The following is an 18,906-nucleotide window of genomic DNA, read 5'->3' on the forward strand; positions in this document are numbered from 1 at the left end:
TCTATATAACCGGAAATTGACGTCATGGGGTGGGTTTAATTTGTCTTGATCCAGGGAATCCAATGGTACCTAATTTTTGAAAATCGGTCATACGGTTCAAAAGTTGCGTGTGTTACAAAAGTCCAACTTTGACCTGTTGGTGGCGCTAGAGTGGTCTAATGAGAGCCATGAAAATTGGTGTGAATGAAGAAGGGACTGTCCTTAATGAGTGTGCCAAATTTCACAAAAAGTTACCATATGGTTCTAGGGGCTGCCATTGACTCCCATGGTACAAGAATAATAATAATACCTACGATAACAATAGGTTACCTCCTACCGGAGGAAACCTAATAACGGAGGAAAACCTAAATAGGTTACCTCCTACCGGAGGAAACCTAAAAATCTTTGGAGGTTATTAGCTAGCTTGAAATATTATATACAGATCTTACCCAGTGGTAAAATAACATGACTAGTCTTCAAGGTTGTGCTGGCTTCTATTTTTTTTTATTGAGACCTGTATGCCTTTGCTTCAATTATTGTTGTGTCCACTTCGTTGTTGATCTTAATATTTTGGATCCATCCTTCCACTGCATATTGCAGTCCCTTTTGGCTTGATCTGGAGGATATCGCAGAGGTATTACTCCAAAAATCATCACTCACACTGACAGTTATAGCGCTTGTCCCCGTACTCGCCATAGCTTTTGTGTTGACAGTTCCGGAAATTGTGTCGGACGTAGCAACAGCTACACCCCCAATAACTAAGGGGGCGGGCCCTGGCGATTAGTCAATTGGTGATGAAAAAAATTCAAAATCATGGTAAAACAACAGAAAACTCTTAAGTGCTCAAGGGGTTCACATACTTTCAAGTGGCACTGTAGGTTTGTTACAGCTACTATGCTATAAGAGCACAACCATACATCATCTGATCAGTAGTTGATCGTTAAGGGTTCTCGTTCGTTTTTCTCCACTCTCGACACTCTCCATGCTGGAAGTCTGTGGTCCCTCCTTGAAGGTCCTGCCCCAAGCTTTATACCAGATGAGTGTTCCAGCCCAGCGCTTCTCCTTACCTGTTGAAGCAGTTGCCCACGGTGCTGCCAGACAGGCTGCCCGTGATGCTGGCCCCAGCGAGTGCCATGGTGCTGGCGTTTTCGCTCAGGTTGTCCCGCATGGCGCCCATCCGGTCCATGTGGCTCCCGCTGGCACTCAGGCTCCCAGTCATACCGCCAACGCTGCCCTCGCCCAGACTGGGGTTGTGCCGCGTCTCTGCCACAGAGGTGGTGTCTGCGATGGAGGGAACACAAGAAAACATCACAATTAGCCAGAGGAGGAGATCTGGAGGAACAGGAACAGAAGTAGAGGTAGAGAGAGGACATGGAAAGGGGGGTGGGGGAAAGTAGGACGAGTGAAGACGAATTGAGAGGAAGCAGGAAATGGGGTAAGACAGAGGAGATTGGGAAAGAGAAAGAGGGGGGGGGGGGGGGGGGGGTCATCTGAAAAGTCAGCTGACTGCTGTGCGGGAGGAAATTCAGGACACAGAAAGCCACCGGCAGGGGGGGCTAGAGTTCAAACAAGGGCTTCTAGTCCAGTTGAAGGATCATGACCATTATAGTCAGCAGCATCATGGAGTTCTAGTCTAAGACTAGTGAGCTACCTACCTAAACAGCCTAGCAAACACCACGAGAAGCTAACTGGCAACTTTTGGTAATATGGTTGCCAATGTCTGTGAAGACTACTGCTAATTCCAAACTACACAGTGTAAAAATGTAGCCTGCAAGTGGGAACAACAGGTGTGTTTATCTGGCTTTCACATGACCATTTCCCATCTAAATAATTTTCATGATACATTTGGTATCAAAAGCTCATAAAAACAAACCTTAAAAAGTGTCAAACTGTTTCATAGAGTTGCTTTAATCTCTAAAGCCAAACCCTGGATGAGCTGTGATAAGGTGCTCGCTGCCCTCACACAAGAGAGGAGAAAGAAAGATGGGACACCAGGAAGAAGAGGGAAGGGAGACGGACACCATCTCCTCACCAGTAGCCACTGCCCCGCTGCCCACATTCATGTCGTTCTCATCGTCAAACTCAATCCTCACGCCTTTGCCATTCCCCGCCGAGACACCACACCCTCCGCTGCGACACAGAGATATGGGCACCACGCCATACACGTACGCCAGCATGATGGGCACGCCGATACCTGGAGGCACACAGACAGGCACAGACACAGACACAGACACAGACACGTTGGGAAGAGAAGATTTAATCACGGCTCAGGGGCCGTATTCACAAAGCATTTTATCTTACCACTAAGAGTGCTCCTAACTTGCGCTAAAACATTTTACGTAGGAGTAATTTCTTAAAAGTGATTCACAACGCCTCTGAGACCTACTCATACTAAGGATAATACAAACTCCTAAGCTTAAGATAAAAGCACCGTTGCTATGGATGACGTTGATTCTCATGCACGAGTTTAGAAGGGGTGAGGACGGTGATTGGTTGTTGACAGGCTCTCATTAAAAACTAATTTGTGACGTCCCTCTAACAATCCCACTATATCAACTGAAAATAAGAGAATAAGCTAGGCTTCAAATTAAGTCATATTAAATAGTTATGGACAGTGCAGTTAACAGAATGCACACGCATGATGACAAGTTTGTGCATCCAACGGGAATGACACTTTGCACGTTAAGAGAAAAAGAAAGCGATCAATATAAAATATGTAATATGTAAATCAAGGCAGTAATAATTAAAGCACCCAGCAAACTGTTAGGCTATTATATTTCCAGCCCTTTACCACTTCAAATATCAGCACATACGGCCCTTCAAGCGAAACGAACGTGAAACGTAGCCTAAGCGAAAGCCTACTGGTCCCAGGACCAATAGCCACTGTCACCCCAGCGGCATCCAGCTGGTAAGTTCTCAAAAACCTGCTGCAGACCGCTCTCCGTTGAAATGCACAAGTCATCGGTACATCCAGGCCACGGTGGGCGAAAACGTCCTCATCTTTTGATGGGGCAATTATTGTAATGTGTGTCCCGTCACTGGACATTCCTTCGCCATGGAATTTACTTTGATCTTGTGTAATTGACGATTGTCCAAAGGCAACTGGATAAACTGTTGGATGATGTGGGGTCTACAGTGCGTTGATAGTTTGATGAATTAAACGGCTGACTGATGATTCCCAGTGTCGTCATTTGCGTTTTCCGCGAAGCCAAATAGGCTATCTTTAAACATTTCACTTCGTTGTTTAAAGGCGTCATTGCATCCCGCGCTAATTCTACGACAATATTAATACCTTCACGGTTTAAGCAATGTCTTTTATCAATTCCAAGTCGGCTGCAGCCATCTTACGATTTTTTGTGAATAGGTCTTAGTGACTTAGGAGTCCTCGTGAGGAGTTTTAAGCTGTCCTAGACTTAGGTGCTACTTTTAGGGATAAAATATTTTGTGAATTGCTCTTAGTAAAAAAAAAATAGGAGTCCTAAATTTAAGACTGACACGCCCATTATTTTTAGGAGTTTCTCCTAAATTCGCCACTTATGAGCTACTTTTAGCCCTAAGATTCTTTGTGAATACGGCCCCAGGTTTCTAGTTTTTGCTCCCACTCCTAACCTCCTCTGTGACTCATGCTTTCCGAACTTTGTGAGGATTTAAGCAAGGGGTGTTTATCTGTGTGTGTATGTGTGTGTGTTTGTGTGAGTGTATGTACTGACTGTTAGGATACACTTACCGACAGTCACTGCTGCCACAACTGGTGATACAATGACAGACAAAGTCACGCCACCAGCGATGACAAGGTTCCTCTTGTGCTTGGAAATATCTTTTCCCTCATATCGGTTATGAATCTGTGAACATTTGGTATCAAACATTAAAAAACTGATTATGAGATGCTTTGATGAGATCAGTCTGGATTTTTCTGGAATTCTGTAGTCAAGACACCTTTGAGCTCTGCTAATCGCAAGCAATCAACACAGAGCCCTAAAGCTGCTCTAACAGAAGGAAGAGGTCAGCGTCTTGCTCATTGGTAACCTGCACTGAAATACCTTAACACGTTTCTGTGAAAATTAACTTCAATTTGACAAAGATCTAATGAAATATTAAAGAAAATCTGGTGACAATTTTTTTTTTTTTAACTCGCAAATACTAAATACTTAACAGCTCTGGTTCCTTTTTGAACTTCTAATCATTGACCCTCGTATCTATACTCTTTTATCTAGAGAGAGTAATAACCTCTCACGTTTCGTCATCACTATAAAGGGGAATTGCTAGGGCACTATGGCAGCTTGATTATAGCAACCATCATAAATCACGATTATTTGGGTCAAGAACTCATTGGGTGTTTACCCTAGGCTTGTCTTTAGCAGTGGTGTGGTTGTGCTGGCTGTGCTCGACAGGGCACTGTTATGTTTCTGCTATGACTGCAATCATGCTGTCTTGGACTGTGTATATTTGGACTAAAAACAGTCAAGGTCTTTAAAGAGTTCTTGATTTCGACTCAAAATGGTGTCTGGACCACATTAATAAACTGCAGGCAGTCAAATAAGAGTTTGAACTGGCACCACACATTTGGTCAGTTATTCTATAGAATACTGGTAACACATCTACTACTTCAATCAATTATTCTATAGAACACTGGTAACACATCTACTACTTCAATCACTTATTCTATAGAACACTGGTAACACATCTACTTCAATCAATTATTCTACAGAACACTGGTAACACATCTACTTTAATCAATTATTCTATCGACACGTTTCCACCGCCCCATGGTGCTTTGCGCTAATATTGGGCTTCACTTCCGGTTGCTACGAGACCGATGTAAACAATCGCCGTTTGTCATTCATTAATTTATTCAACGATGTGGGAACACAACCATAACGGGTTAAAAAACGGCGATATAGATATACCCTTTCCCTCCGCAGTAACTACATGGGAAGACGACATTAAAAAATGGCCTAGAATAACATACAGCAGCATTTTTTCGTACTTTTGAGTGTTGAGTCTGTGTCTTGTGATGGTAAGGCAATGATGAAAAAGTCGGAAAGTCGAAAGTCTTTACCAGACACAGCTGAGCTGCGATGTGATAAGCCTCCACAAGAAGTGCTCTACCGGAAGTACTGCCCACCGACGTTGCCCCAGTAACCACCCCAGGAAACTTGTGGATAGAACACTGGTCTCCCTTATAGCACATTCCAATTGCTGATGGAAGTGGAAGCATTGCTCCTCACCCCCACTACTCCTCATCTACGCATATGGACAGCCAAACTCTACCCACTCACTCTGTTCCTTTTCTTTCCCTCCTAATCTTCACTATGGGAAGCTGCTGTAGTCTCTCCACCTGGTCTACCTGTAGAAACCCTCGGCCAGTTGCACCCACCGCCACCGCACTGCCATACTGCACTTACTCTACCCCATACCCTATGCTAGCATTTATATACAATATACATTATTGCCACCACTGGAATGTTTCTCTGTCCCTACATCCCTTACCCCTGTAACAGTAACCCTACGAGCAGTGTATACCCACTAAACTGGTCTTGCCTGTATCATGTATTTCCCACGGGATGTCTGTATATAGACTACATACATCTACCAAATGCAGGCCGTGTACAACACCCGTTGTTTCCCTTCCCCTTCCCCCCTTCCTATCTCCACCCGGCCGACCTCAAGCAGATGGGTCCCCCCTTATGTGCCGTGGTTCTGCTTAAGGTTTCTTCCTGCCTAACAGAAAGACCAACATGACAGACTTTAAAGAATTTTTTTCCTCCGTTACCCTGATATTGTACCCACCTTTCTCCCCACATACACCGGTATCCCGATGATCATGGCGGGGATGGCAATCCCAGCGATCAGGGCGATCCCCACTGGAGCACCTACCAGAGTGCCCAGTTGCCACAGGATCTTCTTCTTACGACTCCAAGGCTTCTTGCCCCAGAAGGTACACCCTGAAGGACTGATCAAGGAACAAACACTTTACTAGTAAGTTTGCTCAGAACCTTACTCTTAGCTTGCTATGGGGACAGATTAGAAAGGAATGTGTGTGTGATCAGTGAGGCAAAATGATTGTAACCTTCACACACACACACACACACACACACACACACACACACACACACACACACACACACACACACACACAGAGTACAGACTTTACTAGTTAGTTTGTTCAGAACCTTGTTCTTAGCCTTGGCTTGCTATGGGAACAGATAAGAAAGGAATGTGTGTGTGACAAGAACAAGCGTTTTATTTTATCTAGTGTGAGTGTGTGTGAGGTTTAGCATCTAACCTCAGGTAGTGCAGGTCTGAGATCTCCTTCATACAGAGCCAGCAGAACTCACAGCCACACACTGCGCAGGTCATGTGATTGCAGCTCCCATCATTCATCTTAATGATGTAGGCAGCACAGCGGGGACATGGTTTGATGTCATCTGCTGTGAGGAGTCACAATATGCTCAGGCTTAGAATCCACAGCAAGTCATACAGACATATTCAAGCACTCTCTGCTCACCGAAAACATCATGTTACTGAATTCCACAATCCTTAGTCTTGTGACTTAAACATTTGAAATTCTGTGGTTTGAAATAAGTTTATCAAGTTTATCATGGTTTTTGTCCTATGGCCTTGTGGCAAAGCACAGAAAAGAGGGCAGAAAGGTTTGACACCTCCGGAACGTTCCATGAGATCCTGCAGTGGAAAAGGACTGGTGTGTGTGTGTGTGTGTGTGTGTGTGTGTGTGTGTGTGTGTGTGTGTGTGTGTGTGTGTGTGTGTGTGTGTGTGTGTGTGTGTGTGTGTGTGTGTGTGTGTGTGTGTGTGTGTGTGTGTGTGTGTGTGTGTGTGTGTGTGTGTGTGTGTGTGTGTGTGTGTGTGTGTGTGTGTGTGTGTGTGTGTGTGTGTGTGTGTGTGTGTGTGTGTGCGCGCGGTGGGCATTACCAGCTGCTCCACTCTCCTGGCTGTAGCTTAGAGATGAGGAGCGGAAGGGTCGAAGGCGCAGGCTCTGGGCCCTCTGCTGGCGGGCGGCGTCACAGGTCTGGTTGGGGTGCCACAGCTGCTTGCAGTGGTAGCAGAACTCAGTCCCACAGCCCTCACGGCCACAGGTGATCTTAGGGCAGCTGGCACACCCAAAGGCAATGACTGCATATCTGCAGGGGGAAAACAAAAGATGTTAGCAACATGTTCAACAAGTAGCACACTATACACACACAAACAAGTCTTACGTAGTATGGCTTTATAGTCAGGGTATTCAGTAAGCCAATGAAAGAAACACAGAAACAAAGTTTAAACAATAAATCTATTTCTTGAGTCCATAAGCACCTCACTGTGACCTCACTTCCCCTCTCCCCATTGTCTTCCTTCCACGTCTCATCAGCCCTCTCGATATGCTCATCAGGCCATGATCAGTCCCAGTGCTGACACCTCCAATCAGATCTCTCGATATGCTCATCAGGCCATGATCAGTCTCAGTGCTGACACCTCCAATCAGATCTCTCGATATGCTCATCATCAGGCCATGATCAGTCCCAGTGCTGACACCTCCAATCAGATCTCTCGATATGCTCATCAGGCCATGATCAGTCCCAGTGCTGCCACCTCCAATCAGATCTCTCGATATGCTCATCAGGCCATGATCAGTCCCAGTGCTGCCACCTCCAATCAGATCTCTCGATATGCTCATCAGGCCATGATCAGTCCCAGTGCTGACACCTCCAATCAGACCTGGCTCCACTCCTCTCCCCATTCCAGAGATATTAACCCTCGCCTGATGGATGAGCTGGCCTGGTACGGTCACTAAGTGGCTCCCTTTCCCCGCCTGGATGATTTGGGCTTTATGGAGATTACTTGGGATATTAGCATGGAGAGCAGCGGTGACACAGGCAATGGACAATTTCCAACAGCCCAGGGGTGGTCTGGTAAACAGCACAGGGCCATTATGGCTGGCAAAAGAAATGTGCATAAGAAAGCAATCTTTGTTTCACAATACAATTATTGTTCCCCTCAACACAAACCCAAATGAGCAGTCGGGAGCAGAGTGGTGATTAAAACTCCCGCAGATTAGACTGGGCGCCTCACCAAGAGTGTGTCTGTTTTCTTCTGAATAACAGGTGTGTGTGTGTGTGTGGTTTGTCCTATTCTGTCTGGAGCTTCAGCAACTAAAGACAATATCCCTTTGAGAAAAACACACAGTACAGCACTGATTTAAGGCAACATGTTCCAGTGTGTCTAAGGTATTTGTGTGTGTGAGAGAGTGTGTGTGAGTGTGAGAGTGTGTGTGAATGTGTGTGCATGCCTGCCCCACCCAAATCACACGGGTATGGGACGAGACATTTGCAGGAGTAAACAGGGTTCTCTTCCATGCCTACACACACACAAACACGCCGCCACCTCATCTTCACCACTGTTTCCCACTGCTGTTCATCATCTGCCACCTAACTACAGCTCGTCACACCTCACTGATCGTCGCCACTCATCCAGGATCAAATCAGCACTCCTATTCTGACAGCGCTGACGAGATGGAGACACAATGTGAGCCACTCTTGCCACTCCTCCCATCCTTTTCTTGCAAACACTCTATTGCACTAAGAATAGCTCCGAGTGCGACAGGGCCGATCACAGATCAAGCTGTACTTTGAGGTGAATATGAAAACAACCATCCAAACCATTGGTCCGTCTGTCACATCTAATCTTTGGACTGCATGCGCTGAATGGCTAAATTTATCTTCCATCAGTTCTCTAGATTTGGTGGGTGCATCTTCGAGAAGACAAACTGAAATGTTTCTCTGTCCCTACATCCCTTACCCACCCCTGTAAAAGTAACCCTATGAGTACAGTTTATACCCACTAAACTGGTCTTGCCTGTATTATGTATTTACCACCGGATGTCTGGATATATACTATGTACATCGACCAAATGCTGGCTGTGTACAACCCCTGTTGTTTCCCCTCCCCTTCCCCCCTTCCTATCTCCACCCGGCCGACCTCAAGCAGATGGGTCCCCCCTTATGTGCCCTGGTTCTGCTCAAGGTTTCTTCCCGCCTAACAGAGTTTTTCCCTTGCCCCTGTTGCCATTGTGCTTGCACTAAGGGGGTTCAGGCTCTGGGCTCTGTAAAGCGCCTAGAGGCAATTGTATTGTTATGGCGCTATATAAAAATTGAATTGAATTGAATAAAAATTGAATTGAATTAAACCCTGCAGAACAGACTGCCATCTTCACTCAGCCACTCTGCCTGGCTCCCATTCCATCGCTCATCTCGCCCTCTCGTTGAGCATGAGGCATTACAGTGAGTGTGAGTGTGAGAGTGAGACAAGAGAAGCGGAGGTAATGAAAAAAGAAGAGTGGAGAGCACCTGTATGTGTGTGAGCGACAGGCAGACAGTGTGAATACAGAGTGACAGGCAGACAGTGTGAATACAGAGTGACAGGCAGACAGTGTGAATACAGAGCGACAGGCAGACAGTGTGAATACAGAGTGACAGGCAGACAGTGTGAGTGCAGAGCGACAGGCAGACAGTGTGAATACAGAGTGACAGGCAGACAGTGTGAGTGCAGAGCGACAGGCAGACAGTGTGAGTGCAGAGCGACAGGCAGACAGTGTGAGTGCAGAGCGACAGGCAGACAGTGTGAGCCGAGGGCAGAACGAGAGCGTCAGGCAGACAGTGTGAGTGCAGAACGACAGTCAGAGAGATAAAGACGGATGGGACAGACAGCGGAGAGAAAGAGTGTGAGCGCCTGTGTACAGTTTGATGTAAAGAGCTTTATTCAGGCTGACAGCATCAGAAGAGTGAAGTTGACAGCATCAATGTTATTGTTAGCCCCTCTCACCATAGAGCCTTGAATTCTAAACAGCAGGCCCAGCCAAACCCTTGCCAGCCTGTAAACACAAACACAGCCATGATGACAGAGGCTGAACACAGTGTCTGTGTGTGTGTTTGTGGAAGCAGTGGACCTGTTTATAAACGCACAATAGAAGATAGCCAGCATAACAGATCACAGCCACTCATCTTGATGATAGCATGTGTCTGATGTTGCCTTCATGTGCACATGCGAGTCCCCATCTGGTGAGTGCATGCATCTTTAAGTGTTCAGCATTTATGCATCCATTTTTGCAGTGTAGGTGAAAATGTGAGTGTGTGCGTGTAAATCACAATTGTGTTTCTTTGTTTGTTGCAAGTGTCCATCTTGTGTGCTAGGACTCCTGATTGCATCCAAATATTTAGTGGAGGACAACCACCAATGGGGGAGTGTTAAGGCCATAGTACCCCGTCTTTTACCAGTGCCAGTACCAGTGTTGCTACATAATACAAGAAAGGCCAGGAATCTGTATTTTTCTGCCTTGACAACACAAGTAAATAGGTGATGTGAAATAGCTGTGGTGAAATGTCAATTAAGAGCACTAAGGCCCAGATCATAGCCTATAGCCAACTATGTTGTTAATGTCATCTGATAGAAGTTATGTCAACATGACACTACCTGTTGTATTTGCATGCATTTTAGGACAAAGCTGTTATTTGCAAAAAGTCTGGCCAGAAATTGAAGGTTATGGCGTAACTGGCAGAAACTTGTTTCCCAGGAAAATGTTGTTCTCTGCAAGATGCAATTATGTTGTGTTGTGCAATTTATTATAAATCTACCATTTTTTTAAAAACATCTGCGATAAGACAGTTGGACTGCAAGGAGACCATGCAGGTATGTGTAAACATTCAAGCAGGTCACTGTAAAGTAAGTCATTTTAAAACGTTTCACTGCACAGGAAATCGTTATGTTTGTAATGTCTTTGTTTTGTTTGCTGTTAAACACCTACATCAGTGTCAAGAGGACTGGACAACACATTAGTATTGCTGGCTGTGCAAGTGTTAGAACTGTCAGTTCCATAGCAACTGTAATCCTGACACTTGAGGGAATGCCACTCTTCAGGTGGTGGTAGAAGGGGAGGTGGGGGCAGGTGCATCTCTCCTCCCTCCACATGGTTAATGATCAACGATCCTGTCTGACATACGTCATGCCTTCTGCACCACCACCACTGGTGCTATCTGCAGTATTTCACCACACCATCAAAAATCTGTTGGGCAGCAAGTACTTACAGATAGTGTGCTTTAAAAAAAAAAGTGTGTATATATATATATATATATATATATATATATATATATATATATATATATATATATATATATATACAGCCGCGGAAAAAATTAAGAGACCACTTCAAAATTATCAGTTTCTCTGGTTTTACTATTTATTGGTATGTGTTAAAGTAAAATGTACATTTTAGTTTTATTCTATAACCTACTGGCAACATTCCTACCAAATTTCAAATAAAAATATTGTCATTTAGATCATTTATTTGCAGAAAAATGACAATTGGTCAAAATAGCAAAAAAGATGCAGTGTCTTCAGATCTCGAATAATGCAAAGAAAACAAGCTCATATTCATTTTTAAACTACACAATACTAATGCTTTAACTTAGGAAGAGTTCAGAAATCAATATTTGGTGGAATAACCTTGATTTAAAATCACAACTTTCATGTGTCTTGGCATGCTCTCCACCAGTCTTTCACATTGCCGTTGGGTGACTTTATGCTACTCCTGGCGCAAGAATTCAAGCAGCTCGGCTTCTTTTCATGGCTTGTGACCATCCATCTTCCTCTTGATGACATTTCAGAGTTTTTTTTATGGGATTCAGGTCTCGAAATTGGGCTGGCCATGACAGGGTCCTGATCTGGTGATACTCCATCCACACCTTTACTGGCCTGGCTGTGTGGCATGGAGCATTGCCCTGCTGGAAAAAACACTTCTCCGAGTTGGGGAACATTGTCAGAGCAAAAGGAAGCAAGTTTTTCTTCCGGGACAACGTTGTACTTTGCCTGGCTGAGGTTTGTAAAAGACCATAAGGATTGAACCAAAGCGGACTGGAAGGTCTCCTAGTTCGTCTTCTCTGATCAAGACGTTTCTCTGTCTGACCATCTTGATGATTCTGTCTTTAAGACAAAGCCAGGTCTAATTGAGTTATGGTAATCATTTCAAAACATTGAAATCTAACAACAGCAAAGTTTCTAAATACCTTGGGCATTTTTTTCATTGCTCTGCAAATGCTGACTGACAAGTGAAGTTCACAGAGGTACAAACAGGCTCTGAGGGATTTCCAGTCTATCAAGGTGGGACCCACAGAGATTCAGAGAGCATTCCTCCTCCTGCTCCTCTCCACACCTCCACACAACTCAATCAGAGGTGTGCTCTGCTCTGACATCCATGCACAACCACATCAGTGCGTTTCCCATGACTCAGCATATCTCGTGTCTCTCAGTCACTTACCGTCTTCGCTCTTAATTCACACAACATAGAGATAATATTTCAAAGTTTTCTCTGCCCCTTCATACTTCCTACCTTAAATTACCGTTCCTGGTAATCTAATCAGCTATGATTTGCTGAAACATGAACAAAACTCAATGTTATCATCGGGTCTTCAGTAGTTTTATGGCCATATTACTACCATCCTGGCATCCTGACACAATCTGCCTGATGCACACTGTGTGCAGACCTAAACCAAGTGTCCACCTGAGTATACTTCAGACAAGAACAGTTATTCATCCTGCGGTGCAGTATGTTTGTTTGTCTGTTTGTAGGATATTTGGAAAAACGACAGGCCTCACCGGGTGTAGCATAGCATGGGCCAATGAAGAACCCACTCAATTTTGGAGCAGGGTGGATACACAAATGATTTTTCACTTGTGAGATGGGGCATTTGGCCTTGGCTGAGGTCTGCGATCTCTGAGCGCCCTTCTAGTTAGACACCGACATTTCAATTTCAAACCCTGACAGCACCTGTCAAAAATGTTCCGACAAGTTGGCGTGTCAAGCAACTAATAAACTGTTGATGCTGACCCGTGTGTGTGTGTGTGTGTGTGTACACACTCACCCACAGTCCGGTGCTGGGCACCAGCGGCAGTCGGGGTCAGCAGCTAGCCAGCGGCGCAGCATGAACTCCTCGTACTTGTCCATGAGGGCGCGGTCAGCCAGGATGGTGCGGATGTCGTGGGGGTTGAAGCGCTCCGAGCACTCGGGGCAGGTGATGTTCACGCGGCTCTCACTGATCTCGATTCGCAGGTACTGGCGCAGGCAGTCTGCGCAGGAGCGGTGTGGGCAGGTCATGATGTCCGGGAAGCGCTCACGCGTGTGCCGCAGCAGACACAGCGGGCACTCCAGCAGCTCCTGCCCCCCTGAAGATGAAGAGGACGACGAAGAGCTCCCAGACGCCACTCCACTCGACACGGCATCTTGAAGGCCATTCTCCGACGCCACGAGGTCACCGCAGGCCAGGGAATCGACGGCGCCTCCAGGGAGCCCGGGGCGGGACTTGCGTTTGGGGTCTCGTTGGCGACGGCGGAACAGACCGCGCAGGGACAGGCGGCGTTTTTTGGGCGTCTTCCTGATCGAAGGCAGACTCACGGAGGAGCAGGCCGACTGCAGGTCGCGGTCTGAACCTGCATGATGCTTCTTGGTCTGGCTCTGCAGGTCCTGGTCTGAGCCTGCCTGCTGGTCTGAACCTGAAGGCTCCTGGTCCTGGTCCTGCTCTGATACCCTGTGCTGCAGCCGCACACTCATCTCTCCAGAGGGACCATGATGAGCCGTCTGAGGTACATCTGGGTATAGTGTGAGAGAGGAGGAGGGGTAGGAGGGCGAGGAAGTGGAGAAAGGGTAGAGAGGGTAGAGGGGCAGGGACCGGAGCGGGGAGCGCAGCGCGTTAAGACATGACGGCAGCCGTCCCAAGCCCACGCGCCCACCTGCACGCACCTGCTGGGGCGCAGCCAGCTGGGTCAGAGAGGGCTCCGAGGGAGACGGGCAATCTCCAGGCTCTGAGAGAGAAAGAGAGAGAGAGAGAGAACAAAAAAAATATGTCAGACGTAATCTCAAAACTTCCCAGTTCCCCCATTAGACTCTTCAGAAACCAAAAAAAGTCATATTTCTTCACTGGCAGGGTGGAGATCGCTTTAAAAACTTCTCTTCGTGTCACCTAGAAGAGGCAGAGATGTTGCTAACATTTTGGTTTCCCAGAACTGTGGCAAGGGGACAAACACCCTGATGAAGCAACCAGGAGACTAAATGCAGGGCAGCTAAAGTCAACAAGCCTGCAGCTGGGCCAGGAGCATCCCATGCAGCCCTGAACTCCCCACCTCTTCAGTGAGGGGAAGGACGGCACACAAGGACAGCGTTAATGGACACAGTGAGAGCAGAGGAGACGAGAGCAGAGCCTGGGAATACTGTGCCCCGCGCGCATGCGCACGCGCACGCACACGCACACACACACAATGCTGAGTGTAATCGCTTTTCCACACACCAACACACACGCCCCAATACACCCTTCTTCACACTGGTAATTGTAGTCATGTGAAAATGTTTGGACCAGCTTAGTCTGCCATCACACAAGAGCAGGAGAAAGTGAGACTCACATCAGTGAGGGAACAGACAAAAATAGAAAGAGAAATTAAAAGAGGGATGGGAGGGATGATCTGAGTGGGAGAGGATGGAAGACTGGATCACACACACACACACACACACAAAATCAACCCACTAAACTCTGATCACTATCAGAGCAACAAATTACACGGTCCACACACACACAGAAAGTGAAAGCTTTTTTTCTTTCACAAAAATGTAATCAGACATGGTCAAGTCATCAGACTTGGTAACAGTGATGAAAAAAAAACAGTTGGTGAGCTCGTAGAGGCAGGGCTAAGTATGACTGTCCTGCTCTAGAGGGCCCCTCTCCTCCACAGGCTGTGGTCAACGGTTCTGCTGAGTGCTGCTCGTGTGGATGCACATGTCACTTAAAAGCTGCCAACAGGAAGCACAAGGAGAGGTGTTACCTCTCATCACCTACACTCCTGTATGCCAATAACACTCACTCTCTTTACCTCTCTCTCTCTCTCGCTTTGCCCCTCAAACACCCCATCAGGATTATTTTTTTTCACACCTGCTGGTCAAAGCACACAGTAGCAGTTGTTGGGCTGGGACAGGAGGGGGGTGTGAAAAATATCGACTCTTATAAGATATCGCCTGACAAGTGAACCCCTAACCACCCACCCCCGACATCATACACCACATGCCTCCAATTCCCCCTGGAAGGGGCCACAGCCTATGAGGCCTCCTGCAGGCCTTTGAGAGGGACGAGAGGGGGTGTTTAACTGGGTCTACTTCAGCCTGTGCGGTCTTCTGCAGGCCGTTTGAGAGGGACAAGAGGGGTGTTTAACTGGGTCTGATTCAGCTAGTCTGAGCCGTGTGTGGAACACATGCACCGGGCTTATCAGAAGCCAGCAGATGCCTCAGACTCCAGCAGCGCCACACTCCCAGGTCCGAGAGGACTCTACCAGTCAGGCAGAGAACACAAGGGAAATGTCAGGAACATGGAAGTGAAAGACATCGCACTAATTATGAAAAAAAAAAAAACAGCAGAGCAAGAGGGGGTTAATTTGAGGACTCCAGATAAAAATGATTAAGAGAACAGTGGCCTCAAATGGCATCATCAGGTCACAGCATTTCCTGTTGTTCCTTAATGCATAAGCCTTGTGATGAGGGAAGTGGGGGTTGTTCATGTCTTTTCACAGTTCTCTGTGTTTATGGATTGTGTCTGTGACTGATAACTTCCAAGACAGTAGGGAGCTTGAGTGAGTCAGGTGTGTGGCCTGAATATATGCAATGCAAACGCACCTAAATATGGAATCAGTGAGAAACAAGATGAGCAAGTTCTCCAACACAAGGAAGGAGGCAGAGACCATCTGGTGGTAATGTTTGAGAACTCTGCTGAGGCCTAAAAAAAAAAAGTTTTGGTTCCGGTTTCCGACCGACCCTGTCAATTTATGTGCGAGTGCGACCCAAATTATTTTATGAGCTTGGGGGAAAAAAAAAAAAAAACACAAATACGTTTTTTTTAGGCAGACTATAGTTACGTTTTTGTACAGCACCTCTTCATTCTGTACAAGGATGAGCGCATTTTCTTGTGAAAACAACGACTTCAAAAAGCTCACATATAAACCGTATTATGATTCGTCCCTTGCGCCGGCAACGCGTCAATAGTAGGGCTGGGTATCACTAGGTACCCCACGATACGATACTCTCACGATATTTTACCCACGATAACGATAATATCACGATACAGCGATTCTGCGATTATCGATATATTGCAAGAAATTTCACCCACGATACATCACGATATCTGTGTCACTGAAGAAATTCAGAATGTATTAATTGCACTGAATCCATTTCACATGATACATGAATTTCACATGAATTGCACCAAAAAACAAGAATCAAGAAGTAAAATAAAGTGTACTGCACAGTGTACAGAATGATGCAAAGTAATGCTTCAAAAATATTTTCTGCAAAGTAACAGAAAATTAGAAAACAAAATAAATGCAGAAAACATATTTCAGTGCTTAGTTATCAACTTATCCTCTTCCCTCCTCTGCCTGAAAAAGGACACAAATGACCGAGTTACACAAAAGAGTTGCAGGTCATTTAAACCAACATTATTCAATATTTGTTTTACTGTGTTAGGGTATGATTTAAAGCTAACTACTTTTTCATTATAACCCTTAAATTCATCATCACGGTGTACGGTTGAGTAAGAATGAGATAATACATCAGTTTGTAGACAGTCTGTAGAAAGAATGCTGCCAAATACATCACAACAGAGTCCAAGCTAGCTAGGCAACTGACAAAAGGCTAGTTTTAGACAAAAATGCCCCTTGAAGTATAATTACCGTTTCCGAAATTATTAATGTAATTAACAGTTACACACAGGACAAAGGAGGGAAATTAGTGCTAAGTTGTAGCTTGTGTTTAAATGACACACAAAGACACACACACCTCTGCTTCTCTGACCTGTTCTCACACGCACGCACTAGGGATGGGAAGATTCACCGGTTCGCCACGATGCACCGGCATAAAAGTTCACAATACGATGGCCCGGATCAAAAAAGTGTGGACCGGATACAATGTGAGATGAATCGCGATCAGTGGCGCAAAAAGTGGGTATGCGCTGTATGCGGCGCATAGAGGCGCCGCACCATGGGAGCGCCAAAGCGATGGTAAAAAAAAAAAAAAAAACATGTTTCAAAATATATGTAGCTGCTGTTGTGCGTTTCTAAATCATTTCTGCATTTCCTTAATTGTATAACATTTTAGAGGACTAAACAGGCTAGAGTGGGCGCCTTATCTCTTAAGATTCCATAATAGAATTTTGACATAAAAGAAGGAGCGTGAGGCCGTGACCGCTAAACACACAAGCAGTTCGAACTAGTTGGTTGGATGGAAGATGGATAAAGCAATAAAAAGCTGTTGGAAGCTTTGGGAACAGAAAAAGAAAGAGGGAAAAGAAGAAGACATGTCAGGGGATGCGACAGCAATTAAATAAGTGGATGGTGAAAGGCAACAGGTAGGTTTTAAGGTGACTTTACGTTTGTGCTTGGAGGCTTGCAAATAATGTTAACAGACTAGCTAGCAGGCTAGCTAGCGTTTGCTAACATAGAAATGTATCAGCCAAATGGGGGTTATGGCTATCTTAAGCCTCATCAGTTAGGCTGATGATAGCTACATTTAGATTTTGGTTAAACCCCTACTGAACCAATCCCATGTATGACACATCTCAATTGTATTAAGGCAAAAATAACAACTGGTAAATATAAGGTGGCAGACGGGCTCTGGTGGTAGCATTCACAATAACTAACAAGAAGCTGGAAACAACTCTGGTTACCATGGTTACCATTAGCCGTTCATGCTAGCTGTGCTGTCAAACATACAGGCTATCTGTTGGTATGATGCAATACTAGATGAATGGGCAAGTGCAAAGGCACGGCGTGTTATTATTTAGTAGCAACTAAAGAGCACTCTAGAATATTTTGGTAGCAGCATTGTTACACATCATCACCTTTAAAGATCTTTATTTGCATGCTTACTCTTGCGTTTTAAGGCATTATGTTGCAATGGTTATCATTATAATGTTAATGTTTGCAACTGTTTATTATTTACTAATATATATATATTTGTGTGTGTGTGTGTGTACAGTATATACTGTATGCACCATAGCGTACCATTACCATTATGGTAGGCATGCAGTGGCTGATATACTTTAAAATAAACCTTTATTATTTAAAGCCCATACATGATGATGTCTGGTACACTTATTTATTTATTTGCTTAAGAAAAGAAAAAAAACGTGTGTGTGTGTTGTTGCTGCATACCCCCCTGACACTGGGCAGTTGCACCCCTGATCGCGATGCATCGGTTCTAACATTTTTGTATCGGTATAATCTCAATACAAGACCAATCATTTTATATTTAGATAGATTCCACCTCTCTTACTGTTTCTTAAACGCGCTCTCATCTCCACTGCTGTTAATGGCCGCTTCTCGTGAAGTCTTTAACTTTTCTAAAATCACTATCTGTCTGCAATACCGCTCTCGGCCTCTACACAACTTCGGGGCTCTCACAGGAATAGACAGTGGGATAAGCGACTATTACTAACGGTGTTTTTCGCATGGAAGTCTCTATAAATCTAACACCTTATTGAATGAAATTAAAAAGAGTGAATGTGCAGTTCTCAGACACCAGAATGAACACGCTCACAGTATCGTTAATCAGACAGTAATACCCTACGTTCAGTTCACTTTCACCAAAATTATGAACGAGTTCATGAACTTTCATTCAATGAACGCGTTCAGACACAACACTGGCGCTTGAACCACGTTTCAAAGACCTGGCTTTCTTGGAAGACCACGGCACCAAGGACATGGTATTTTTAAAGATAATAGCAGAGGTGATGACGGAGGAAGAGGTAAGAATATACTCCATATACCGTAGCTAAACTCTCTATTTGTTACTTGAATTTACCTGTGCCTTCCTTAAATTGGAAAAGGAAATCTAGCAGCTAGTCTCCATT

The 18,906-nt window shown here is 45.2% G+C and overlaps 1 protein-coding gene across 3 annotated transcripts in view; it reads right to left on the bottom strand.

Annotated features, from left to right (window-relative positions):
* Positions 1-18,906, bottom strand: part of rnf19a (ring finger protein 19A, RBR E3 ubiquitin protein ligase) — a 52,036-nt gene that overhangs the window by 12,163 nt on the left and 20,967 nt on the right. For 2 of the 3 annotated variants that reach the window (XM_080836471.1, XM_080836470.1), the window contains exons 2-8: positions 12,889-13,825; positions 6,911-7,119; positions 6,266-6,410; positions 5,770-5,932; positions 3,707-3,821; positions 2,012-2,173; positions 1,047-1,260 (exon numbers count right to left, since the gene is read on the bottom strand). In XM_080836471.1, the coding sequence (XP_080692597.1) occupies positions 1,047-1,260; positions 2,012-2,173; positions 3,707-3,821; positions 5,770-5,932; positions 6,266-6,410; positions 6,911-7,119; positions 12,889-13,825 (1,945 nt within the window). The remainder of the gene's footprint in view (positions 1-1,046; positions 1,261-2,011; positions 2,174-3,706; positions 3,822-5,769; positions 5,933-6,265; positions 6,411-6,910; positions 7,120-12,888; positions 13,826-18,906) is intronic. The other variant, XM_080836472.1, reaches the window with a different exon arrangement.

This window comes from Sprattus sprattus (genome assembly GCF_963457725.1).
Source record: "Sprattus sprattus genome assembly, chromosome: 4".
In the NCBI taxonomy this organism is placed as follows: domain Eukaryota; kingdom Metazoa; phylum Chordata; class Actinopteri; order Clupeiformes; family Clupeidae; genus Sprattus; species Sprattus sprattus.